This window comes from Ambystoma mexicanum, chromosome 4p (assembly GCF_040938575.1).
Source record: "Ambystoma mexicanum isolate Mex_15411 chromosome 4p, UKY_AmexF1_1, whole genome shotgun sequence".
Lineage (NCBI taxonomy): Eukaryota > Metazoa > Chordata > Amphibia > Caudata > Ambystomatidae > Ambystoma > Ambystoma mexicanum.
Window position 1 is genome coordinate 233247115 of NC_090927.1, and position 27966 is coordinate 233275080.

The window sequence follows — 27966 nt, forward strand, 5'->3', positions numbered from 1 at the left end:
CAAAATTCCAAATAACTCAATTAAATATGTCTGCATGTTTGTGTATATAGTTCTAATTGCAAGCGGTTACTCACTTTTGAGAATATGATAAATGAAGCAAAGAGACATGAATTTGCCCAATAGGTTAAGGATATGGGCCATCTAAAACCACAGTCAAATAATTGCCCACCAGAAAGTTCTACAGATGGTACAAAAAACCACCATCCATGAAAGGACACTGCCATGGTATTGAATAATTACTTTTTGTGATAATTATCCTCCATGCCAACCAATGTTGCTTAAGGTCTGTGTATAAAGTTTGCTCGTGTGGGTCACCTCCCATCACTGCTGAACTTTACTTATTTGCCAGTCCGGATCACCTAGCATGTAATTTCAGGGTGGAACAGATAAGCAATTTCTGTAATATAGGCCAGAATAGCCACATTAAAATATGATTTGACTGTGCTTTCACTGTGAAATCACTTCTGTTAGGAAAAGCACAAAGAATGGCGAAAACATGCACAGGGAGTCCTGATCAGAAAACGTAAAGCAATAACAATTGGGAATCTTGTTCCTCAATTTAAACAAATGAATATTCTTCTCACGCTCTAACCATATACAAACTATGCAAGCTATGCTGAAGTCTGTGTTCATGCTCTGCTCATGTGTGCGATTAATAGCTATCAAGTGAGACATTAAATACTGTGCAGAAAGTCATCACAAGGAAGTGATGCATGAAATACTTTGCATCTCAAATGAGAAATAACGTTGTTGTAGGTATTTATTTTTATTGTATATATTGGGTATTTATAATGCACTTATAAACACGTGTTTCAAGGTGCAACAAGACAAGAGGGTGGAGAACAAGGGATGAGAAAAACAAAAATTATTCTACTAGGCCTTGTGATATTCCGAACCTGCAGGTGCAGTAAAGAGAAGTGCAGTGGAGAGGGGAGGGGGACGTGCTGGTCAGGGCAGAAGGGTCAGTGAGAAAGAAAGTGCAATGGGAGGAAAGGTGAACAGAGCAGGGAGGGAAGGGGATTGGAAAGGCTGCAAGGGTGCAGACCATCCAGGCTAGTGTGGGGGAAAGAGCCCAGAAGGGCAAGTGCAGGTGAGGGCGGGCAGGGGAGACCAAGTGCAATGGTAGACTGGAATTCGGGGGGCCTGGTGCCCTGTAAGACTCTGAGGGAGCCAGGTAGTCAGTCAAGGGGCAGAGGGGGACATTGGCAAGGGAGGTGAAGAGAGAAGGCAGAAGAGAAAAGGAATGTCTTTAGAAGCTTCGGAAATGTAAGGAGATCCAGCTCAAGTCTGAGAGGGGCAGGGAGGACATTCCAGTGGGAGGCACCTGTGGAGGATAGAGATCTATCCCCCAGTGTCTTCTTGGAAAAGCTTCTGATATGCAGGGGGTTAGAGCTAGAGGACCAACATGCTCTAGCAGGGAGGTAATTAGGGAGAGAGAGTTCGATGTAGAGGGGTCCCAGGCCCCAGAAGACCTAGTGGATGATGCAGAGGGGCTTGACTTTGATCCTTGTAGCAACCGGGAGCAAGTGGAGAGATTTTAAGGCTGAAGAGGGGCGGTCCCTGGACTAGAGGGCATGGATAAGTCTTGCAGTCCTGTTGTGGATTGGTTGAAGGGGTGAAGGGAGGAGTTTGGCAGATTGAGGCAGAGGCTGTTGCAATAGTCCATCCTGGAGAGGACCAGAGCTCTGGAGACATTGAGCTTTCAGGGTGAAGGTGAGGAGAGGGAGAATGCCTCTGAGCAGGTGAAGCTGAAAGTGGGCCTTCTTGACAAGGTCTGTGATGTGAAGAGAGGAGGAGAGAGAGGAGTCGAAGATGATACCATGGTGTTTAGCCTCACAAGAGGGCGAGGGGAGGGGCCATGGAGGTGGGCCAGAGTGTGGGACGGAAGGAGGAAGCCGGGTACCTAATGAGAAGAATCTCTGTCTTACTGTCATTAAGCCAGAGATGTTAGCAGTGCACCATACCTGAATAGCAGACTGACAGTCAGGAATAAGAGAGGAAGAGGAGGAGGCAGAGGAGGGAAGCTTGAAGAAGAGCTGCGTTTCATCCTCATAACACTGGAAGTTAGGAGAGAAGGTGAAGATCAAATGGGCTAGAGGGGCCAGGTAGATGTTGAAAAGCCAAGGCGAGAGGATAGAGCCCTGAGGGACACCGCAGGCGGAGAGTGAGATAGTGGAGAGAAAAGGGCCCAGTTGAAAAAGGCAAGGTCAGTCCGAGAAGAAGGAGGCCAACCAGTCCAGAGTGAGGTCTGTGATGCCAAGGGTATCATAGAGCCGATTTATCAGGGTGGCATGATTGACCATATCAAAGGCAGAGGAAATGTCAAGAAGGATGAGAACAGAAGGTGAGCTGGAATCGAAATCAGAGAGAATGTCCTTACAAGTGTTCAGGAGAGCAGTTTGCATGCCTATGTAGCTCTGAAGCCAGGCAGGTGGTCGTGGAGACAACCAACAGATTCAGTATGGTGGATAAGCTGGGAGATGCTCAGCTTCTCCAAGAGTTTGCCCAGGAAGGGGGTAGTGGAAATAGGGCAATAGTTTGCCGGACAGGAAGGGTCAGCAGGTGGCTTTTTGCGGAGAGGGTGCACAAGGGAGTGCTTGAAGAGTGAGGGGAAGGAACCAGTGGCAAATGAGTGATTGCCGAAATCGGCCAAGGCTGGAGCAAGGGAGACACTGTTGTCTTTGATAGTTCTGGAGGAACAGGGAACACCTGTTTGGATGAGACATTCATAGAGCAGACTTGTCTAGAAACCTCATCAGCTGTTATGGGAGAACAAGAGGAGAGTAGGAGGGTAGGGGAGTGGGGCCAATGGAGGCCTGAGAGCGGGTGAGGGAGAAGGGTGAGAAGTAGAGGAGAGTGAGGACAAGATGTCCTGAATTTTAGAAATTAAGTGAGAGAACAGAGAAGTACAGAGGGCAAGGAAAGGCAGAGGAGAAGGGGAGACTGCAGTAGGGTTGGCGAGTTCCTTGCAGATTCTGAATGTATGAGGTATGAGGCGAGGCAAGGTGAGGTAGCAGGAGCAACAAGTGAAATGCTCAGTTCATCCCCTGATTTGCTCCAGTGCAAATCTGTGTGAACCGGGCCCTAGAATTATTCAAAATGTCTTGAAAAATGTTATTTCTCACTGAAGCATGTCTTTTGAGCTCCATGGAGAAACCAAATCGAAAAAGAAACACCCTTTAAAAACCTTCTGTTTTAACATTACAGGTGGTGGAAATGGCAGTAAATCCCCATTCCACGGACTAGGGGACTGCCAGTATTTCCTGCACCAGTAATACCAGTACCAGAAATACCAGCAGTTTTTTGGCAGGTGGGGCCTGATTTACCTCTGGCTCTTGGCTGGAGTTAAATCAGTGAACCCCACCAGCAAACTTGTAGTTTTCCAGCCCAGGAAAAGTGCTGGTCATGGAATTACTGCCACTTATACCAGCACTTTTGCTGGACCGACACACTTATAATGAACCCCTATGTCTTTTCTGAATTGGCCAAACTGCATTTGTGCCTCATTTAGTGAACTATTATGGTCAAGGTCAAAGTTACAATTAAAATGTAATAGGGATGTTTTCATATTTGATATGTGACATGTCATAAACCCTTAATTATCTATCTATCTATCTATCTATCTATCTATCTATCTATCTATCTATCTACCTATCTATCTATCTATCTATCTTCTGTCTATCTATCTATCCGACTAGCTACCTTCCTATCTATCTATCTATCTATCTATCTATCTATCTATCTATCTATCTATCTATCTATCTATCTATCTATCGTCTGTCTGCCTATCTATCTGACTAGCTACCTTCCTATCTATCTATCTATCTATCTATCTATCTATCTATCTATCTATCTATCTATCTATCTACCCACCTATCTATCTATCTATCTATCTATCTATCTATCTATCTATCTATCTATCGTCTGCCTATCTATCTGACTAGCTACCTTCCTATCTATCTATCTATCTATCTATCTATCTATCTATCTTCTGTCTATCTATCTATCCGACTAGCTACCTTCCTATCTATCTATCTATCTATCTATCTATCTATCTATCTATCTATCTATCTATCTATCTATCTATCTATCTATGTACTGTGGTTTCAGAGAAACAAATTACTACGTGATCATTTACTATGTGGTAATTAACGTGATGGGGTTAAAATATATAGCTAGACGTAGAGGGATAGGGTGTATACAGGGGTGGGAAAGGGTGGGGTTAGTACGTGGTATAGAGCCATGGGGGACACTACGCTTAAAAGAAAAAAATGAAGAAACCTTTGATAAAGTAAATGACCAAATACCAATGTTTTTCAATGGAGCCATGCAGCACCCTGTCTGTCTGCCTGTCTGACTGACTGTCTGTCTGTCTGTCTGTCTGTCTGTCTGTCTGTATTATCTATTGATCTATCATCTTTCAGTCTATCTACCTATTTGCCTATCTATTCGTCTACGGATCTTGTTGTCTATCTACGTTCATGTGTGTACGAATGTATCTCAAAGACCTCCCCGTTGCATGTTAGGTGGCTGTAAAGCTATCCATGCATTTGCATGGCAAAATGCTATCTTTTTCTCTCTCTCCTATTCTCTTCTATGTTTTTCTCCCACTCTTGTCTCCCTGTTTAATATCATATTGGACTGTCTGGCCGTACACACATCTCTTTGCTAAGCCTCAGTGAATGGCCCAGGAGGTTAATTTTCAAATTATGTTACTGTTACTTTGAAAACAGGTTTACTGCACCCAAGCCATTTTAATTACTTCCTTTTAAAATATGAGTGTGCGCCAGGTAAAGATCTCTGTGGAGTTTTCTTGTAAATCCGTTACATGCAATAAAGAAGTTCCATAAATTCCTTGCTTTTTCTCTTTATTGACATCCTTTTTCCTGGTGATAAAATGGTTTACTTGCCAGTGCCACTTTGCCCCCGAGGAGTGTGAAAATAACTAGACAGCCCGCACATTTCACGTGGTGGGTGTTATCTGCAGAGCTGTAAACATTATAGACATGCTTTTTCGCTTACCACATTTTGGAGACTGGTTTGCTTCAAGAACCTTGAAGACGACAATCCTCGGGACCCATTTCCTGTGCTCTCAGATGGAATGTTAATGTTTTAGTTTTCAATAACACCTTTAAGTTTATAAAAATGGGTTGACATTTCAAAATGGCGTCTCTGCGATCCCTTGAATCGGCTAAAATGTGGATACCATTTTCCGATTTAACTGTAAATAATAATGCTAACAGAACTGAGAGGTGTTTTGAATGCAACACTGTAATTGTTGCTTGCTTGTTGGTTATGGAGCCTGTGTCTCTCACAATCTGACGTAATTACAGAAAGACTGGTCTTAAAAGTGGATGAAAGGGAGTTCTTTCGTGAACCTATGTTTTAATATTGATATTGTACTGCGTTGGTCATTGATGTTGCGCTTAATGCCAGAGCCCTCCTGTTTCTTAGCACGGCAGCAGATATGGAACCAGTGCTGGACTGGGACATAAAATTGGCCTGGGCACCTATGAAAACATGGGTGATAATTGCATTACTTTTTGGGAGTATATTTTTGAGTACTACTACCCAAAGAGATTTTTTTGGTAAAGATTTTTGCAAATAAATAGTGCACTTTAAAGGATATTTGGCTAATGGCAATGGGGAACCCGTAACTCGTCCAACTGGCCCTCTTTGACCAAAATAACTGTGCCACACTATAGGTCATTCAGAGCCTGTATCAAACCCATGTTGCAGCACCTTTCCGTGCTTCCACTGCAAAGCCCTTTCCATTGAGCTGTCCTCCCAGACCAAAAAGCATTCCTCCGATGAACATTCACAATGCCGTACTTTCATCACTCCCAAACCTGATACTGATGCGTGAAGGGGCACTTGCTTAACTCCAGAAATCCCCAATTGAGAGTAGTGGAAGCCACATTATAACCTGCCTGACCATCAAGTTCTATAAATCACATGACCTCTGACAGGATAGTTTGACAGTGCTAAGGACATTCTTAATGAGGGCAGGCCTCAGTGTGGGTCTTCTGAGCTTAATGCTTTGTACCTGACCCCAAAACTATTTAGGTATGCAGTGATAAAATCGTGACAAAAATGCTGTGGTTTGCCACGTTAAAGGTGTACCCGATTACACCATTTAAGGGGAGTAGGGGTAATGGGTCCGGGTAACGCGTAGGTGAGCCTGCATCTTTAACACGGATTGCGGCGGAAAAATCACAGCCTTTTTGCCGCAATATGTTGTGTTCACGGCCATTTTTGCCAAGAAAGATGTTGTTTGCTGATATTTCTGTTTCGAAAGATATTTATTGCTGGATGGCAAAGGTTGTCCTTGCTATAGTTTGCACAGGAAAGATGCTGTTTGCAGACCACTGCTATGGAGCAAGTCTTCTCCTCCCCTCTTGGTAGACAACTTTAGTGGTTGTAGGCAGAGGACAGTTTTAGTCTGTTGAAGGTTGGGCTTGTTAATGATGGGTGGTCACACCGCCTGCGCATTGATTATAAATACACCAGGCTCAAAGCCCATGCAGCGGCTTAGGGCGGTGGGGCTGGCATGAAGACAAGGAGAAGGCATAGATGGCTGGAAGACTAGAGGTAAAAGACAGAGGCCTTTCAGAAGCGAGGAGCCAACTCCTTCTTTCTTCTTTATCTCGATTTTAAGGCCACTGAGCTGGATTTATGGCTGTTTTAAGGCATTATGAGTCCCAACATTTTGACTTTTTTTTATTGCGCAGAACTTTGATTTTGAATTTAGTTGCATGGGAATGTTTTTGATTTTCTTCCGCAAGGCACATCAGCTCACCACCTAAAAGATTAGGCCCTGTTCTGGATGGGCTACAGTCTGTATGCTATTCTGATGGTGCTCTGATAAGTTGTTTTTTGATATTTATGCCACTTTATTGGCATTGTGGATTGTGTAAACTGATTCAGGCATCCAATCATATCCAGCTCTCATCTATCTACCTTCTACAGTTAGTGAGTAGGAGAGAACATTTGCCCTTTATTAATATCACATTGAGAAAGGTACTGAGGTATGTGGGCAGGTGCTTGTATGAAATTGCCTATCATGATTTGGTGAGGCAGATATTTCTATGAAGACTCCCTAGCTTGATTTGTGAGGTGACCTAGCATTACCTGGTGAAGCAGGTAGCTGGTTTTTAAGGTGACTATGATTGCTTGGAGAAGGTTGATCAGTCTTAGTCTTGATTCAAGGCAGGTGTGATGGCAATTATTGCAGCTTTTTCATTAATTATGTTTTGAATTTTTAGTGTGTTTTGCATATTGACAATAATAATAGTAATCTTTGTTATTACATATTTCTCATAAATAAAATATGCATTGTTTATATGAGCGTGTTAGACACATTACTGAGTGTTATCAGAGGCATTTGAACATAAAAATGAAGTGTGTGCCATCTATTTAAATTATTGTGTATTGATGTGTTATATAGGGTATATTTTCATACACACCAAGGGTCACTAGATGGTGTGAGCAGTGTGCTATCAATACAAATGTAATGTGACATTGGTAAACCTCTCATGTTTTGGCAATTGAGTGCAGCCGCCCTACTGCAAGGGTTTTTGGCTGCTCTCCTTACTTTTGCAGAGTGGCAGGTACATGCTTTTTCCTACCTCTACTCCCATCAAAGCGCCTGCTGGGGGTCTTGGACACTCCCCTCGGGGTGCAGGGAAGGCCCTGGAGGTAGGGGTGATACAAACCACATCACCTGTGTCTGCTGCCCAGATGGCATCTCCCACTTCATCCTCACACATACTTTTCTCCACTGGTCATTTGGTGATCGGACATAGATTGAAAACATACTCACATCCCACCTCATTCATTCCACATCTCCATCAACATGTGCCATCCTTCACACACAGCATTGACATTTTAGAAAATACAGCCTTAAACTTAGTTTCAATTGAACAAGCATGAGGCATCTGTCAGTCCTCTGTAGCGTACTCCCTGCATCTTATGAGTTCTTTACTCCAGTGTTCCGCTTGTGTCCTCTTGGTTGTTGAAACTCTGCTTGTCGGACATTGATGTGCCAGCCTCCCTCTCCCTGACCATTCTTTGCCTTGCTGACACTTGAAGTACACAGCTCAGAGCACTGTAGTTTTCAGGCTCAGAATCAGGTCTTTGTCTTTCAACTCCCAGTTTTGGCACCACACAGTCAGAGATCCAGACCTGGTTCATGTGAATGATGTGTCTTTTCATGCACTGTGATCACTGCAGGGTCTTGTCATTTATACTGATCCTTTCATTCAACCATAAGGTCTCTCCACACATCAGGCCTATATTCACCCTTTATTTCCTCTCCTTCTTGACATTTTTGGGCAAAGTCAATTTCATGGGAATCCATTTCACCCCATGTCCACTTGAAGTGGGATAATGGGCAGCATGACCTGCTTCAGCGTAACCCACTTCAAGATACTTATGCAACTCTAAGTCTTAGTGGAGGATGTAGGCCGTGGTAGTTTTCTAGGCCTGGGTAGTCAAAGCCTATTCTTTTTTCAATGTTCTGTGATATCTGGTGTTTTCAACTGGACCGCCACATGTACTTAGGCACGTTATGCAGTGATTATAATGAATCAGAAAATAACGAATACCATAATAACAAACTGAAAATAACGAATTATAAAATAACTAAATTTGAAAAAAACTAAATACAATAGGTTGGGAGTGGGAATAGTGGTTTTGAGCGCGGGGAAATGTATTAGGTACAGAAAAAGGTGGGCATGGGAGGTGAACCCGCCTAAAAGCAATGAAAAAGGATTTGGTTATTTTGTAATTCCCCTTAGGCACAGATTATCAAATCTCAACATATGTCTGTCTGGGTATGCAATTAGGAAGTTGTTCAACAAAACATTGATAAGCATTTATGTTCGACATGCTGATTTTAGCTTTGTTGGTGAGCTGTATCTTGACCCACTCTGAGAATCCTCTTAGAACTGTGAAATGAAATGGTTGATGTTCAGGACTACCAGGGTGGACATATTCAGTGTGAAGATGAGCTAAAATATTGCATCTGGGCTGTTGGTACCACATAATCCCTTTTTACCAGGTGGTCCTTACTCATTTCCCTTGAGATGGGCCACGACTGACTGTGTCCTGTTCATTTTATAGCCAGAGACCTTCCAGAAGGAGGATAGCATGTTAATAACCCCATGAATGTATGCTCAGATCTGAACCTGATGTGGAGCATGCTTTCTGCATAGAACATTAACTTGCAATACACTTCCTAAATCACAAAGCCCAGATGTCAGGATTTCAACTACTGCAGAGTCCCGTTGAAATCCAGTGTGTAAAGGTCAAACAGCCGGCCATTTTTGGGTTATTTTTCGGAGGTACTGTTTTATAGCACTTAAAATGCATGGCAGAAGGACTCAACCAAAGTTCATCTCATTGAGCAATGGGAATAGGTACTACTACAGCACGCAGTCAAATACGTTCTCCACATGCAAAGTTGCGCATGGACTTGATAAATGACCACATCTCAGTGCAGGTATTCTCAGCAGCAGTTTCTGCTGGTCATCAGTTCGGTGTAGCATCTCAACAGTTTTCATAACTACAAGCATGTTATCATCTAAGTAAATATTGGTGTTACAAAAGGTCTTTGTAGTACTTACAAAGTTGGCGTTGATGAATGTGTTTGTTACAGCCATTTCTGATACTCTCTTCCTGGCCCTGTGAATCACATTACTCTGAAACAATTTATTTCGGCAACGAGCAGGTGAAAAACCAAAGATTGTACTCATAGCACCACTTCAGGAAACTTTTCACTATTTTGAAATTGTGTGTATGAAGAAATGCATGCTAGCGTGGAGGATATAAATAAGTGTAAAGTATGTTTTATTCGAGGTACTGCTCATTCAAATTCATCACACACTGATATAAACTTGGACTCCCATGGATGGCAGTCAAATAATTTCAGGGAATCCATGGATAATGATCCTCAGATATCCTTGGATTTCTGGTCCATGCAAGGAGTGACTTCGCTCTGGGTACTGTAGGTCATGCAGCAGCTTCCAGAGGTCCATCCAAACTGGTGCACTGGGGTACTGCATTGTAGAGGAGCAGCTGCATGCCTCTGCAGGAAACCCTGCCCCCCTTCCTCCCATATGTTGGAGACCTGGGATTGTGCCGTGTTTGACACCAGCAGTTGTGCCAAAACAGCGGTATGTGTTTGAAAGAAGACACCCAGTGACACAACCCTAACAAATGTATCCCCAAAGGGATGACAACCTAAGGGAGGAACTCCCTGAAGGAATTTGAGGTGGATCCAAGAAAAGAAGCTAGTGACGTCGCAAAGAGTATGCACAGCATCCCAAGATACTAACTGAAGAGGATGTATGGATATGATATGATAGGATATGGCATTTATAACGTGCCTATACTCAAGTGTTTCAAGGTGCGACGAGGCAAGGGAGGGGAACATAGGGAGGATGGACAGTGATCCTACTAGGCCAGGTGTCATTCAGATTGCGCAAGTGCATGGGAAGGGGGCAGGGAAAGTGCAGTACATGGCTACATGATAACAATAAGTAAGTAGTTGCCAGCATGTGGCAAGTGCACGAGACATTTCCCAAAGAAACTAATGACAAAGTAAAGAATCAAGTAAACTTTTAAATATGAAAAAGACGATTACACGTGCACAAAGTGCGGCAGAAAATCAGCCATTCAATAAATGTACAGATGCTGAAACGCAGGGTAGACTAAGTCATCATAGCAGCTAGCTATACGTAGTGATTAGTACGCAGTCGAAGCTGCCATTATATTGAAGCTGGACATCGGTATCATGAATTTAGTAAGCCATGACCCATGAAGCGGGAAGGGAAAATTGTGTCGCAGTAAGAATGAGCAGAATCGTGGAGCTGCAAGAATAGGCTGCCTGGCCTGGAGTCAATACTGAAGCAGCCATGGTCAGCTGTCTATTCTGGAAAAAAAGCAAACGTGTGGAGGATTAATCATCCCTTGTTAATGTGCAAAGAAAGAACTCCAAGTTTAATTCATTCAAAGCATTTAAAACCTGCAAAATGGACCAAATCGTGGGTCCTGTCACGTGAGCCAAAGATGAAAATAGAGTTTGAACTTGGAGTACCAGAACACGATAATGAGTGCTCACACTCCCATGTATTCTGGTAGACAAGGATACTTTGCAAGGCCAAGTTCAAAGACAATCTTCATGGCAGACGGCATGGGCGATGAGAGATGCTGGGCTAATTGTGTTGGGAGATAGCATCATGCCCCATCTCCTTGCACCTGGGTCTGGGTTTATATGCTGCTAAGTGAACCAAATGTTCCAGAACTGGCACCAGCATGTCAACCAATTGTAGTAGTCCATATAACAAAGGACCTGATAGTTTAAAGACCGATTGAGAAACTGTATATCTAATGTTTCTGAATATGACATGTTTTAAAGGTAGACATATATTGTACACCTGATAATGGACAGCCAATCACAATCCTAGTTCCTATAGAAAGTATCCCTAGATGTTCCACTTAGCTAATCCCGACCCTTGATAGGTTTTTCATTATTGCCACGTAGTATGACATCACCTCTGATGTATTTTTGATATTAAGCTATGTTTTGTGAAAAGATCGCTGAGAGAAACTGGGCGTATGTCCGTTGGTGTTCGTTGTAAACTCCCTGTTTTAGATCATCGTTAATTAAACAGTAATTTGCCATCTTCCTGAGTTGGTTCGGTTATTTGGACTCGGAATTATTTTGTATGATCCCATCCATTACATATGCACGTTCCTAAATGGCCCTAAGCTCAGTATTTATTCCTGAATTTTGGATAGTGGTGGAAAGTAGTTATTACATATGTTATTCTCTAAGTAGGTCATGTTATGTTCTGTCATGCACTATCTGTAAAACACAGTGTTTTCCATTCCTATGGCTTCTGCCACAGTAGACAACTCTGAAATTGCCTTAGGTTGTTTGTTGTATGGAAGATTCCCAGAGGGAGAACAACAGTGCTACATCCCAACAACTTTAAGTGTTATGCAAGTATCCTTTTGTCCCTGGTGTTGTTAGGTTCTGAAGTCTTTCACAAAGCCAGACTCTCCTTTACTTTGAATCTATTGATACAATGAACTGAAGCATTGTGACATGAATGTTTTGGAACCTGTGCTGTAGTGGGTTTTGAAGAGTGGCTGCATTGAAACTTGGTTTTGTAAGGAATTACTGTTATACTGACAGAAGGAGAGTGGTTTATTGGCAGAGCGGAGTTACATTTGTTCCCACTTCTCTGCCCAGAGAAATGGAACTCACAAACGTCCTCCATTTACCACTTATAGTCCGCTTAGGTAACACACATCCTACGTACAGAGTACACACATATAAGAACTGGGTGACTAATCTAGAACGTTTTCATGACTTCAAAATAGCTGATTGGGTTATTAAACCCTTTGCTGCAGGTAGAAACATACAGATTGAAGGCAATCCAGGTAGAGGAGGAAGTAAGCATTGCAGATGTGGGCCCTAAGTGGGACCTGATGCATCTGGAGAAACCAACAGGGACACAAAGAATGGCGAATCAAGGAGAGTAAGGGGGGAGCAACCAATCCAATGGAATAGTAGAAAACAATCTATTCGACCTTCTTATAAAATAGCTCAGTGATCACAGAGCAATGTCACAGACTAAGCTCACAGCTTGCTTGGAAGGAGTGAGGAGATAGGAGTGAGGAGATCCCTGGTCTGGGATATATATAATATATCCCAGACCAGGACCCTTCTGTGGATTATATCTCAGATCGCGAGTTGGAGAGTAAACCAGGATCCTGTTGAGGGCTAAGAGAGCGAGAGTGAGGAAGATTTAGATACTTTCAAAAACAATAATTAATTGTAAGCATTGAACAAGATGTTTTAGAGGCATATTTCTGAGTAAAATGTACTTCTCCATACCTTTGGGCTGATTCACAAAGACCTTACTAGGAGTAACTGTGACTTACTCCTAGCTTGCTTTTTGTAAGTCAGGAGTAGATCACAGTTACTCCTGGTAAAGACTATGACCCGCACTACGAGCTTGGTGGTATTCTGGCAGTATATCTCCTGGAATAACGACAAAGAGAATGACTGTTACCGCCGCTTAATCCGATGGATTAACCGCTGGACTACAAGTGGCGGTAGGCGAGCTAGTCCCCATTTTCTGGAGTCCATAGGACTGCATGGGGATTTCAGCTGAACCGTCAGTGGCAATTCCAATGATTTTGCCGATTTCTGGGCAGAAATTGGAAAGATTTATCTCCAGAAAGATGCTGGAGGAAAATCCTCCAATCCAAGGCCAACATCGAAATGTTGCAGAGAGGTAAAGGTGGTAGTAATTACATTACCACCACTTTTCTATCACGTTAGTTATAATCAGTGAACTGCGCCAATAAGAGTAATACAATAACAATTGAATTATGTTTTTAATTCCATTCCACAGCCTGACACGTGTTTCGAGCAAAGCTCTTTTTCAAAGGCTGTACATAGTAACGATTATACAACCAGTAGCCCATACATTAGTGGATTTGCATCATGTCAATTGGGCAAACATCAAGGGGTAGCAAGGGAGAAGGACATCATGACATTAAATTAAAGGGAACATAATATAATATAAATCATTTTCCATGCAGACAATTACCGTTTTAACAGAGGATCCATCCGGTTACAATCCAATAAGGAATAAAAACATAACATAATAAGAGATTAGGTGTGTGCGGTGGAAAACCAACCATAGATAACATAATTTGTTAAACCAGCTAAAAGGATCAACTGACTAAATATTTACCGTTGAACCTTGTCCAAGGGAAACTATACAGAAAAAAGATAAATTAACAAAAATTATCTATTGTCATGTGCATTAAAAGCAACCAATTATCCCACCTTGAATATAAAATGAAAATTGTGATTACCTTGATATTACTTGCAATTGCAATGACCATTAATTAATTACTGCAAAAATCCACATCCAAAAGGGGAAATGTTGCGCGTAGATAACAACAACCAACCAAATCAGGACGAGTCACGTATCCATTGCCAATATTAATTTGGACAATTATCAAAAAGAAAGAGAGGAAACAGGCTCTTAGTTAAATACAATCAATTGATTGCAACATAGGAATCATATCGAAAGAGCACACAAACTACTTACCAGCCTTCCGGCAACAACAATGTACAAAAAGAGAGCGCACGCGCGCAATGCTTCTCGTGTAATTAAATAGAGAACTGGATCGCATAGGCAACAACAAGACAAGGCATCCCACGGCGGCCATGTTAGGTGAGGAAAAGAGCCGGTTGTTAATTAGATCAATTCTCAGATTATATGTAACATCTAAAGAGCCCGCGCAATTAAAAATTGACGCGGTTGTATTTAAATACTTGTAAATAAGGGGAAATGTAATATATTATTGACTGCCGAAAAATTATAAATCCAGGTTATGTGTGAACCACACAATCTGTCGGTGCTATACACCAAATATCCACTTGCAACTCATAATACAGTCGAAAAATAATAAAGTTGAAAAGTAACAATGCATAAAACGCACTTGTTAAGCTGATGATGAAGAGATTAATCTTGGCGGTGTATGAAAATCTGTTATCACAGGTTATGTATTCAGCCGCACACACCCATTAATAATCACAAAACTATACAAACAATTGGATATTCAAGATAGAAATTAAGTAATAAAAAGAGCACGGTAAACAGGTGTAGCTACCTAAGTATCGCTGGCACCAAACCAACTATAAATATAAAGTTAAATCATAAGAACACATGGAATTCATGATCGGAATTAAGTCCACAATTTACTAATCTGTGTTTACAAATAAGTCTAGCCTCTAATTGTCTAAGTCTAAGTTCCATATTGCCACCTCTTTTTAATGGACGTATTTGAGACAACCCAATAAATTTAAAATCCTTAGAGTCATCCAGCTGATGTAAAGTCTGCCAATGTAATGCCAGTGGATATTTGGCATCCTGTTTATGCAAAGAAGCCAAATGCTCTCGAATACGCATTTTAAGTGGTCTAATGGTGCTCCCTACATAAAATAAACCGCAAACACATATAATGCAATACACCACAAATTTTGTGTTGCAGTTAATGAATGAATTGATAACATGTTTGCCTGTTGTACCAAAATCAAATGCCTCAGATTCAAATGCATGTGAGCAAATGTTGCAACTCCCACATTTGTGAAACCCATTCACGCGACCTTGATCTAACCATGTTCTAACAGTAGGTACTGGTGCCATGAAAGAGGGGCATAAAAGATTTTTAAGAGTAGGAGCTCTACTAAAAACTATCGTTGGATTAGGTTCCAATAGTTTGGTGAGATCCTTGTCTAAGTGGAGTAAGTGCCAATGACGTTTTAGTATAGCATACACCTCATTACTATCACTAGTGTACCTAGTAATCAACCTGATTTTATTTATTGGCGCAGTTCACTGATTATAACTAACTTACTTCTTATTGAGGGTCCTTGGTCCGGGCACCCTCACACTCTCATGTTGAACGCTGCCTTTTTCATACTTCTAACATTTGTGCAGTTGCGCTGGTCGTTCACATAGACCTTTGGACCACCTTGTTCTATTGCCACTTTTCTATCACTCTGCCATCCTCATGAGAGCCATGACAATATAATCGCTCTGTACATCTTTAAATTGAGAGTAATGCTTATTTTGTGCAAATCAACTCCTGAGTAACTATGGTACCAACAATAAAAACATCATATTTTATATACCTCAGCTTTTTAGAGTTGGATTCACATAAGCTTTTTATTGTAAGTGGTATGGAGAATGTACTACATCAAATCATGTGGGAGGAATTTTAAATGTTCCAACCAAATGTCAAAATGATGTGAGAGCAATCACGACTTTGCAGTGTTTCGTAGTCTGCTTTAAAGCAGGCTTCCCCTGAGAACCCTCCAATTAGCTTATGAAGCCATCAATTGCAAAGAAAGATCCTCTGGCACCACACAACCAAACAATCGCTTAGAAAAGATTTTCCCAACTTGCCCCAGGTCTACTACACTCGCAAAACAATCCACAGATTTTGCACCAGCTCACCCTTTCCCTTAAGCCGAGTCAAACTCTGACACACTGTCGGAATAGCAGCTTCTCGTCCTGATGAAGTGTTCATTCTGCGTAACATTACTATTGGAATTTGAATTGATCGAGAACGTGTGCTTCGGTTTTGTAGTCTGGTATAATTAACTGCTTTTTGGTCATTTTCTTTGAAGGAATTGTTTAAACAAAATGTTCTTCTATAAAAGAATGTTCATTACATTTAGTATACGACTATTTGACTTTCCTTTCTTGTTTATTTCAAAGAGGACACCGCCCTCTCCCCAAATTACTCAATTATCCTAATCTTATTTTACCACTTGGTTATGACTCCTTATCCTTGCTATTTTTTGAATTATCGTTTTTGCAAAGTATACCATTTTTTCTATTTCGTTTTAAATGTGCCCAAACTAATATTTTCCATTGTTTAAATGTTTCATACTTTCATTGTTTACACGTGTCTAAATTTCCTGTACATTTTGGGGAGACTTTCAAGGGAACAATATTATTGTCCAAATAGTGTATACAGGCATAACACTATCTCTATAGTAGATAAAAGAAATAAGTACCGTGGCAACATATGAGAGAGTTCAGTGCTGTGAGGACTGATGCATTTTGATCATAATGGATGACTGTGTTTAATTACCTTTGTAGAGTTATTGTCATTTGCAAAATTAAAATATCTTTGAGTAGTCAATGGACATGGCTTGTCTTCTTCTCTTCTCTTCCAGTTCCTTATGTGTGTCTTAAATGCGAGTACTACATGTTTAATAGAACATTTGGGAGATGTACACTCTTTTTCGGTTTTGTTAATTTCTGAAACCTGGAATCACTCGATTGTATTCATATTGGAATGTATTGTCTCAAAATCCACTGTAAAATAAATTATCATCTTTATCGATATTCTACGAGCTTCTAGAACCGTATCCAGTAAGTAAGCTCTTGACTAATATCCATCAATGAATACAAACTTCGAGAAATCACAATCTGTATGAACCTGGCTCGTTTTTGTCATGCATGTTGTAGTTTCGGTCTTATGTGTGTATGTACTCTGATTATGCACCGATCTTTTATTTAGGGGTCAAATTTACTGCAGAATCCCGTCAATTTACCATCTTTCCAGGCCCCGTGAGAATGTTTTCAAGCACAATACAGGCCGTTGTATTTGGCTCCATCACTTCTGCTGTTTTCCTGTGTGCTCTTCTCATCTGCATATTACAGAAAAGCAAGAATAAACGTGAGTGTCTTTGTATTCGTGTAGCAAATATTTGATGTGTGAAGTTTTCAGAAGCATGATCACGTGGAGTTTAAAATCTGATCATCCACATTGACTGTGTTGTTTGTTGGCTGTGAGAATGTTGATGCAAGGGGCCTGTCCTGAAAATGTATGTTTATGTACAGTTCAGACAAGCAAACATGCATACATTGAGTAATGGTACATACATTGCATGTCAATAGAGGCACTTTAAACTGCCTGACAGTGGTCTACCAAATGTATACATTCAGCTAAAACGACCAAAGGAATGTTCTAGATCCAAGTCTAGTGTCCTTATCTGGATTCATCTAATTTCTTTTCAGTCATAAGTCATAGTGCAGACCAACTGCCATCCTTGCTGAATGGAGAGTTTTGAGTGGGTGAGATAGATCTTCTGAACAACATACTGAATGTATTTCAAATTTCCCTCCAAAACCAAACGGTGATGGCTGGAAAGTTTTCACTCAATCATAACCATGGGCACAGCTCTGGGCAATCCTCCAGGCCATCATGCTTCTGCCTGCCAAGCTATCACAGAAGCGGTGCAAATGCAAATCATTGAGGCCGAAACATGGCTGACGTTGCATGTGCTCCTGTGCAGGAGGGGTGATATCTAGCAGTTCGGGCTAGAGTGCCCACCTTTAGCGTGAGACCAAGCCTGATTTGCATAAGGTCATTCCCCTTCTGTAATAACATGTCAGGGTGAAAAACCATGTTCTGCAGGGTTTCTGTTGTTAGTGGGTGAGGTTAATTCTTAACCTTCCAGCCATCAACCTTCTCATCAGAGTGAGGCAGTCATTCAGTAACAGTGTTCTGCCAGGTATTATCAAAGTTACCTACCATAGTGTACATTAGGTAGAGATTTGGGTTAGTACCCTTAGGGTGCACTACAACAACCTTAGCCTCCTGGCAATAGGATCTGACCTTTGGTGTGAATCTGAACGACACAGGTTGGTAGTGTTGCTGAGCAGCCAGGCTTATCTCAAGAGGGGTCAATGTGAGCAGTAATGTAGTTACAGGGAAATTCACAGTGACAGGTATTCAAATAAACACTGATAATCAAGGTTTTTTGATAAAAATAAAAATATGAATTCATTTACCAGTCATTTAAACAAGCCTTCTTCAGAAGGAACAATATAAAAGCAACACTCAAATACACTTAAAAAAATCCACACTCTTAGGTTTCTTAGATTCAGTAACTTCCCATTGGGCATGACCCATAGTCAATTGCTACATCCTCAGGTGACATATATAACTAGGAAACCTGTAGTCATTAATATAGAACTGTTACATGTAGGAGAGGCAGAGAGTGTGTAAAAAGTAAGATTAAACAGAATAAACAAGACATCTGAAATATTTCTTTAATCAGGCAATCACTTTTGAACTCCACAATGCAGAGTAAGTTAACCCCTTCCTGGATGGATAGGTCCAACACCACACAGAGGAGAGAAGAGTCATTCAGGGAACCAAGACTAAGCCAATGTCAATGGGCAAACATCAATGTAACTGGAGCACTTCTTGAAGGTGAGTAAAAGTCTTTGCACAATGTTTTTAGAAGTCTTTGTTGAAGAAAGAAGAATCAAATGTAGGGCCACAAGCCGGGAGACTTGTGAAGTAGAAGAGCAAGCAAATCTACAGTGAGAGGTAAGTTCTCTGAGACTTTATAGTACCTTTGGTTTGAAGAAGAAATGCAGCAGGTGACCTCTGTTCCTGTGCAGCTCTGCAGATCTGTTGTTCCTGGGCCTCAGTCGTGGGGACAAGAGGGAGGACTTCTGGGGACTCCTGCACCACAACGGGACTGTTACTGATCACAACCGGCAACTTTCAAACAAGTGGCAATTCAGTGTTTCAGCTTCTTGGGACTTCCGCAAATAGCAACACTGTGGTTCCTGGCTGCCCAGATGGACTCTCCTTGCTTCTGGGGTACCTCACTTTGTTGAGGGGGCTCAGGCTCGGTCAGTCCTGCTTCCTGCGAGTCCGGAGGATCTTCCTGGAGCTCTTGGCCGACTTAAAAGCATCGCACAGAAACTGGTGTTCCTCTAGTTGGCTATGCGGTTTCTAGCAGTGTCCAGGTGGCTTACTTTGGAGTTGATTGGTCTCACCAACTCAAGGGTAGAAGTTGTCTTTTTAGAGCTTCTCTGTCGAGGTGAACCTGGAGCTTCAGCACAGCAGCAGGGCTTCATCGGGCAAACCAATTGTCCAGGAGTTGCAGCAGGCACCTTCTTCCAGTTCTTCTTCGGATTCCTTCGTCCAGTGGTCGACTCTGACTTCCAGCCAAAAAGCCTTTTATGTAGGTTTCTCCCATTCATTGCAGCCTAGCTGTCAATCACTCAGCAGGGTGGCTGTCCTTGCCAGACAGCCAGCCAGCCAATCATCACAGAGTGCATTCAGGTCTCCCAGGAGACTAAGCACAGGGAGTTTTGGGCACCTCCCTCACTTCCTGGCCCCACTAGACACTCTGGAGCCAGAGGCGGGTTTCACTCGTGAAAACCGCCAAAGACAAAATGAACAAAGGGACCAAACCTGGGTGGGCGCGCAGAGTAAATCTCAAGAAGGACCAAAACCACAATAAATGGCAAAAAAAGAAGACCGGCCATTTTGACGAAAATGGCAACCATTGGTGCTTTACTGTAGCTGCGAATGCAGCCCGTGGTAAAGACACAACACGGTAGTAAAAAGTAACCACTGTCACCAGCCATTAAATGTGTAAGGGTAACATACATTTTTTTACATAAGAAGCTAGACAACGGGGCTACTAAGTACTCCTCCAACACCCTATTGTAAGATAGTGTGTGCTGGGTTCAGAAAGTTACAATGTACAGCAAAGTCAATTTCACTTCACTGCTCTTGGAAACAGTAGTTAATCCAAGAGTCAGGTATTTAAACCTTGGGAAATCTAATAGACTTTCCTGTGTCACTGCACTAAAGGTGCTGTGTGACACCATTTAAAAAGATGCCTATGGAGTTTGTCAGACTCCAGAAACCAACAGAAACAAAAAGAATTAAAAGTGCAAAGTCCCAAAGTTCAGCAAACGAGCTGGTGGTTTCTAAGGTGGAGAGGAATTAGTGCATTTCTGAGAATTCTCCCTAACAGTGTGGATCTCTAAAGAATGTTTCTGTGCAGTGTCAGTGTCACAGAGGCCCCAGTGTATATTCCGATTGGTAATTTCTCAGGATAAACCTGACTATTTTGCAACAGCATTACTCTTCTTGTGGTATCACAAAGTGATGTGTAGTCACATAATCAGATTAGAAAACATTAGGACCATAGTGCCATATTGAAAAAAAATGGAATATGTGTTTTAAGCACATTTGATTGACTAAGTCGCTAAATTGCTAATCACAAACACATCCCATCTAAAAAAGAAAAAAAAAAAGAAAAGGACTAGGGTTAGTGCAGTTTAGTGTAGATTACAGGAGTATGGTAGTGGTAATTAATGTGGTCATTATTCAGCACGATTCAGAGAATACCATCCTATGCTTTATTTGGGGACGTGGCTTACATTTTGTATATCAACTTCAAAGCGTCACTGATACGCCTGTGCATCGTCTGGAATAGTAGTCGAGTCTAGCAGACTTTGGGGCAAGAGGTGGGGAAACGGATTATACATCTATTTATCTGGAGCTCATCCTTGGCCCCTAGGGGGCTGTGAAGCTTACAGCAGTCAGGCCTTCCACATGTATCTCGCATGGAAACGGAATACGAATTCCCAGCATGTGCATGTGCCTAATGATTTTTGTTTGAAAGAGCAAGCTATGTCCCTTCTGTAACTGTGGAATGTGTCACTCTACAGAACTATGGATAAGATCTGCGGATTTGTACAAAGTTGTCACTGATTTTGCAATGCCAGTAGACATGACTTGTTACTAAGGCGAGAACAGTGCACGTGCCACTAATCCACTGGCAGCACCAGTCCACTTCAGTCGGCCCTTTAAAGTGTCTGCCCGCACTTTTCTCGACCTTTTAAAACCAAAAGGAGTAAACCTCTGCACTTACAAACATGATACGGATGAGGCTTCCTACACCATGCAATGGTTAGTATTTTCAAAGCTGCACATTCTACAGCTGAGCAGTTTAGCCTGGCATGAGTTGCAAACAAATGCTAAAAGACAGGTAAATATAAATTAGATTCTGCGCTGACCTTTCAGATATTTTAAATATTGCTTGCAAATACAAAAATAGTTGGGTGATTATTTAATTCTTCAAAGCCGCCTGATTTATTCATTAGAATATCAGAAACCTGCTTCCAGCACTCTGGCTAAACTCCACTTCTTCAACAGAAATTAAATAACTCGGGTTAAGCGATGGAAAACGCCTCAAGTTTTACAAATTTGAGCTTAAATCGCATGCACCTGTTTTTTTGTTCTCATTAATTTGTGGGAAAATGTTTACAAAACGTCATCTTCATTTGTTTCCTTGAAGTAGAAATTATAAAATGACTCCAGAACATACCCTGAAGTCCTAGGTGCTGCATCGCGTTAGCGGTAAGCTCTTATCTCCGCTCTGAGAAATACAAAGCTATTAACGTTAATTTCTGCCCCTAAGAGAATCGAGAAAGTATAAATAAAATGTAATAACCACAAGGAACAGGAATGGAAATGAGTAATACAATATATCAGTCACTCGCTTAGAAATATTAGGCCTGCTCAGTGCTGGCTTACATGTGGGCTATTATTATGACTACTGGGTATTAATTAGGATATGTCTGGTCAACGGGGAGATAGACATAGACACACATGTGTCTACATTTCCACTTCACTTGTAATCCTGCACACAGGCTCTGAACTGACTTAGCAAGTAATGACTCTTGCCATTGAAAAAGACCAACACGTTTATGAACGCGTCTTATATTTAAGATGGCGGGTTTTAAGCACTGCCCTCCTTACTGTAGTGCCTTCACCTGGACACATAGACTGCTTAAGCAAGGGCAACATGGGCTGTGATTGTTCATTACACATGCCTTTTGGGAAAAGGCAAGAAACAAACTTGGCAAAGCATTGTCACTCATTGTAATGCCTCTTCATCAGGACCAGTCTGGCTGCTTGGTTCAAGGAGTACTGAATTTCAGCCTGAGTATCGGATGCCAACGCCATTATAGTGACATTTTGCTGGTTTAGCTCTTGGGTGGCAGGATTTGTTTGGGTCTGGGGCATCAGGGAAAATAAAGTGTTCCAGGACTGTTTCACTGAATGGGGAGTTAGATAGTATATGTGACTTCATATGAGCTCGGTCATGATAGACCTTTAGTGTATTGTTGTAGTAGAAAGAAGACATGGGGTTTCTCCACTGCAAGATGGCGGACATCTTTTGTTTTTAGATAGCATTCTGGTATGTCCCACTCCATGTTTAGTGCTAATTCCGTTTTAACATGTTTAGAATGTTGGCATGCCCTCTTTCTGTCGCATGGCCGTGTCATATATACAGGTGGCTGGTGACATCAAAGAGGTACGTCACAGCTCTTCTGGTTTCCATGTCTGCTGTAAGAGATGTCAACAGTTGTTTCTTGGTTTGTAGGTCTCTGATATCCCAACGTGTTCCCGTGAAGGATTCCTGAGATTTTTGACACTTGTGATTTCCCCACGTGGACACCCGTGCAATTTGGCATCCAGCTTCTCTTTGTTTGTCCATTAGAGAGTGTGTGGCTCTTTCCTCAGACCCTAAAGGGAGAACATGGCTTTGGGGGCTCTGATTATCAGCTCTTTGGGGATATTGGATTTTGAGATGCTCCTACCCTTCACACGTGAAAGTGACACTGCTCAGAGTGGCAGGAACTCATTCAGCATGGGATGGCTTCATCCTGAGACCCAGGCACATGCTCAGTGCTTTTCCTTTAGTTCCACACTGTCTGGTAGGGAAGTGTATCACCTCTTATTAGCTGTGGTGTTTCCAGAGCACTGCTAGTGAGATTTAGGCCTGGTGGCTCTGGAGTGGTGGTACTCGGTTTTAGTTGTCATATTATTGGTGGTTGAGGGAGTAGGCACTTTGATGTTTCTATGTTTGTGGCTCTCAACAAAAATGAAAACATGTTCATTGCATTTTGTGAGCATTGCAATGACCATCATAAAGGCTATTGGGTGTTGAGACGATAGAAAATGAACTATGTTAATAAGTACATTTGATCAACTTTATATAGTGCTTCGTGCTGCATTCCTCTTGCTTCTAAGTGCAGTATTACAAGGTGTTATTAGCACCCATGGTGATGGCTCTTAATCTATTGCCCTCAGAAGGCGAAATGGCTGAGCCCACTCAGGTAGGGATTAAAACCTATTACCATAGATTGAATGCCTAGCTCTGAAGGAAGCTTGCAATGCAAAAGCCACAACACGAGAAAAGGGAAGGACTCAAATGATTGCATGTGGCAATGCATATGGATTTCTCAAGTACTAGACAGAAAACCCAGAGCCTTTAGGCCATAACTGAAAAGTCACGGTACCCTGAAGTTCTACGGCCATTAGGAGTTACCACTAGGAATTGCCAGCTGAACAGAGAGCTTGCGTTGACAGGTATAATGCACTTCTTAAGCTAAATAGGAGCCCAGCAATAGGCCTGTACACTATTTGCTAATGGAGTCAAAGAAGGGACGCCAGAATAAACCAATGATGAGTCTATCGGTGAAAAAGACTTTGCTGCAACTCTTTTCAATTGGTGTACAGTTGTCGAAAAAAGGCCAATATAAAGTAATTAGAAAAATAATTCTATTAAATTTTGCAGAGTTAGTTATTGCTATCTACTGATGCGTAGCCAGTAAAACAGGCACTACTTCACAGTACCTTCAGATAGAATAAACTGAATCAAACAACCAGCTTATCTGATAGGCACTTACACGCAGGTATAACATTCATCGATTATTTATTGTTGAAAGACTCCCAGCACAAACTCTTTTTATTGCTTTCATTGTTTATTATTGATTGTGATTTTGCCTCACCCTGCAGGACCTAGTGCTTAGACTCACTCTCTACTGGTGAACAGCTTTAATCGCAGCATATGTCCTCCTATTTCTTGGCGTAGTGCTGTTTGGAAAGCCAATGTTTACTGCTTTTGTGCTCTTGTGTTACCACCCTGCTCAATATATTAATGGCTGCCCCAATACAGTGTTCAAGTCTGCACCAGAGGTCTGTATTGTGTGGTAGGTGACCACCGGTCAAGATAGTGGTCCCAAGGCAAAGGCAAGGTCCTCTACTAAGCGGAAAGGTCTCCTAGCACACCGTCGAGCCCATTGGTAAGGGCTGTCGCGCTATTGGTGCTTGTGCAGGAGGAAAAAAGAGACGCTTCATCTTGTGCTTCCCCTGAGAGAGCTTGTCCATGTCTCCAGGCCCATTACCTACTGTCTACAAATCACAGAACAAATCTTGTAATCCATGCTATTAAAGGGAGTTTTAACAGGAATTCCGAGCTTGTTGATTTGCAAGACAGCTGGAAACAGTGAAAGCCAAAGAGCAGATTGGGATTCAGTATTCTACTTAAGTTTATAGACCCAGACCGAGGGAAGACTGAATGTTATGAGCCCTGAAGATCGAGTCAAGGCGCTCAGGCATTTAAGGCCAACTATTGTGACGTGCAGTTTGAGATGAATCTGTCTTGGTGGTTGTGGGGCATTAGTTGCGTTTTACCCCTCTATTTAATGAGGATCTGCATGTGTACATGCATTGAATTGGCTGCGGCTCTCTTGGATGTCAGCAATGTCTGATGTCTGACCGGGCCTGTGAGAAGGAGGCAGCAGGCAGGAGATGTGATCCCAGGGACCTGGAGGAGGACTTGAGCAAGGAGGGCACAGAAAGAACAGGTACAAAGGCCTGAGGGAGGTCTCTGCCATTAATGAGGTTGGGGGAGTTGGCAGCAGGGACTGTGAGGAGTGAGAGCATTTAACCATCATTGGGATATCTAAGAATATATGAGCTATACCAGCTCTAATGGATGCATCACCTCAGCGTTCTGAGGGTAATAATGGTGGTTGCAGCCTGGATATAACAGTGGAGGCTTGGAATTTTTCACATGTAATTCATTGTTGTTGAGATCTGTGTTTGCCCATCTGGATAAGGTGATTCTCGTTGCTAAGGTCGAAGGGGAACCACAAGAGTGTTGCTTCATCAAACCTATGCATATGACGAAGGTCTTCTGTTGAGTTTCATGGTAGAATGTGTTAAATGCATCAGTGCAACTGAATAAGACCAGTGGGCAAAGTCCACCTTCATCCACAATGTGAATTGCTGTGTTTATGCTTGAAGCTAGACTGATAATCTTGAACGTTGTTTTGTCTTTGTTATTTTTTTCCTGAAGTTTGAGGGCAGCGTTTTTGTTTTGTTGATGATCTTGCTTATGACTTGTAGGTGTTTTGTTGTGATGAGTGTTATGTGGATTTGGTTGTGTGGATTGCAGGGGATTTGGTGGCAGGCAGTGTGATGGATATTAGTGTGTCTAGGAATGGCAATGGAGAGAATAGCTAGCTATTGTGGAGATGCACATGGTGTTTTCTTGCATGGGTAAGTAGGAGCAGGGATTCCCAATTTTAACCCTTGTCAGGATCTCACGCAACCAATCAGGGCTTACTATGGTCTGCATACACCCTGACTAATGATTGAAGAGAACAAGACATTCCTGGGAAGATGATTTAAAATGATTTAAAAAAAGGGATATGTCAAGCAGCCTGCTCAGATGGCTTGATCAACAGTGTCATGCAATGCTTTCAGAGGACTGAGATGTATGAGGCTCCTGTTCATGGTCGTGTGAACATGGTGCAAGGTCTCATTACAACTGGCATGTACTGGCTACTGAGGGGAGTGAAGGTCAGTTCTGTGGTGAACCTTCTATAAGTAAGGCAACGTTTTTTTTTCGTGCAGTAATGTCTTTGGGTGCTGTTGATTTAGCTGTTGTACATTTTAGAAGGTGATCACTATTTGTTTTTTCAAACTTTATTTTTGAATTTTCAACAACAAATCACAACAATACGCAACGTGGTGTCTGAACCCCCCTCCTCACCCTCTGTAGCTTTGAGTAGTAACTTTTTCATAAGCAATGCAGTTGTAGTTCAATCAGTAGCTAGCACTCGAAAAGAAGTCTAGAAAAGAAGTGGAAAACCAGGAATATCCAACCGAGTTTCAGTCCAGCGATGTTAGCATATGGTGGATATAGTGTCCCCATACGTCTGGAGGCCGCGCATGGAGAGGTAGAGTCCTGATGAATATTGTCTCTATATCGTTGCAATGCCCACATCTTGGAACCACAGCCGTGTTGTGGGTGGGTGACCTTTCCCCCAGGTTATAGCTACCCGCCTATGTGCAAGCATAAGCAGTAGCCCAGCCAGTCTCATTACTGGGGGTTGCAGATCCTTAGTGTACCCCAGCATTGCCACCCTTGGACCTTGCTCCAGTTGTTCTCTTACTATTGATGAAACCTTGTCCAGTACTTCTGTTCAGAATCGATCAATTGTCGGGCACTCCCAATCTAGGTGAAGAAAGCCTGCCGGAGATTTGCCACATCTCTTGCATGCCTCTGATATGGACGGGCATTGTCTGTGGAGTCTGGCTGGTGTATGATACACTTGGTGGACAAAATTAAAGTGAATTAATTTGAACCTGGAGTTGAGGGAAACCCTCTGTGTCTGACACAGTATGTATGCCCAATCTTCCTCTGAGATCAGCCCCCTGAGTGCAACCTCCCACCTCTCTTTTGGGTTTTTCAGCCTGTTTGCAGTGTTCGTTAGTAGGTCTTTGTAGATTCTAGATATCAGCCTGCCCTCGCCTTGTGTTTGAATCACCTTGTGTAGGAGTTTCCATGTGGGTGGTTGCACCGGAAATGATGGGAAGAGGGATTTAAGTGTGTGCCGGAGTCAGAAATATATGAACACATCGAGGGCTGAGTCCGCTCCCCGTTCTCGTGCCTGTTGGGTCGTGAGGAACCTTCCCTCTATGGACAGATTGCATACTGTTTCTATCTTTAATTTGTCTATCCACTGCAGATATACCCTCTCAGCTGTGATTGGTATCCCCAGAATACATCTTGCTGGGAAGAGGGCTGAGTATTGATCCGAGACATTACTTTTCCCTGCAATCCTCTTCCACATTTCATTCGTGATCAGAACTACGTTTAGTGTCATTGGTGGCACCCGGAGTTCATTAATGATCCCTGCCCGCAGGAGGTTTGGGGTTATCAGGGCTCGTTCAATTTGGACGTGGGGACGGATAAAGTGGGTGGCATACCAGTGTCCTAGGAATTGCACCTGTGCGACCCAGTAGTAACGTTCAAGGTCTGGTAACGCCAGTCCTCCCTTTGTTATTGGTTGGATAAGGATCACGTGGGCCACTCTAGCTGGCTTGTCTGCCCATATTAGCTCCAGGATCAGGCTGCGTGAGCGTCGGAAGAAGCCTCCAGACATTAGCATCGGGATGTTGATGAACAAATACAAATGTTTGGGCAATATAACCATTTTCACTATGGAAATGCGACCCAACAATGTGAGTGCGAGGTGTCGCCACCTTGATATTTTGTTGCGTAGTGTTTCTAGCGTCTTCCCATAATTATCTCAGAAAAGTTCTTGACAGCATTACTGTCAGGTACCTAACCCCCGTGGACTCCCATCAGAACTCAAATTCATCTCTAAACTCCTCTCTTTCTGCTGTTGAGGGAAATACCACTGATGTGTTATGATTGATTTTTAGCCCCAA

The 27966-nt window shown here is 42.3% G+C and overlaps 1 protein-coding gene across 2 annotated transcripts in view; it reads left to right on the top strand.

Moving 5' to 3' along the window:
• Window positions 1-27966, top strand: part of PKHD1 (PKHD1 ciliary IPT domain containing fibrocystin/polyductin) — a 4356595-nt gene that overhangs the window by 4258882 nt on the left and 69747 nt on the right. For both annotated transcript variants that reach the window (XM_069605754.1, XM_069605755.1), the window contains one exon: window positions 17128-17286. In XM_069605754.1, coding sequence (XP_069461855.1) covers window positions 17128-17286 — 159 coding nt within the window. The remainder of the gene's footprint in view (window positions 1-17127; window positions 17287-27966) is intronic.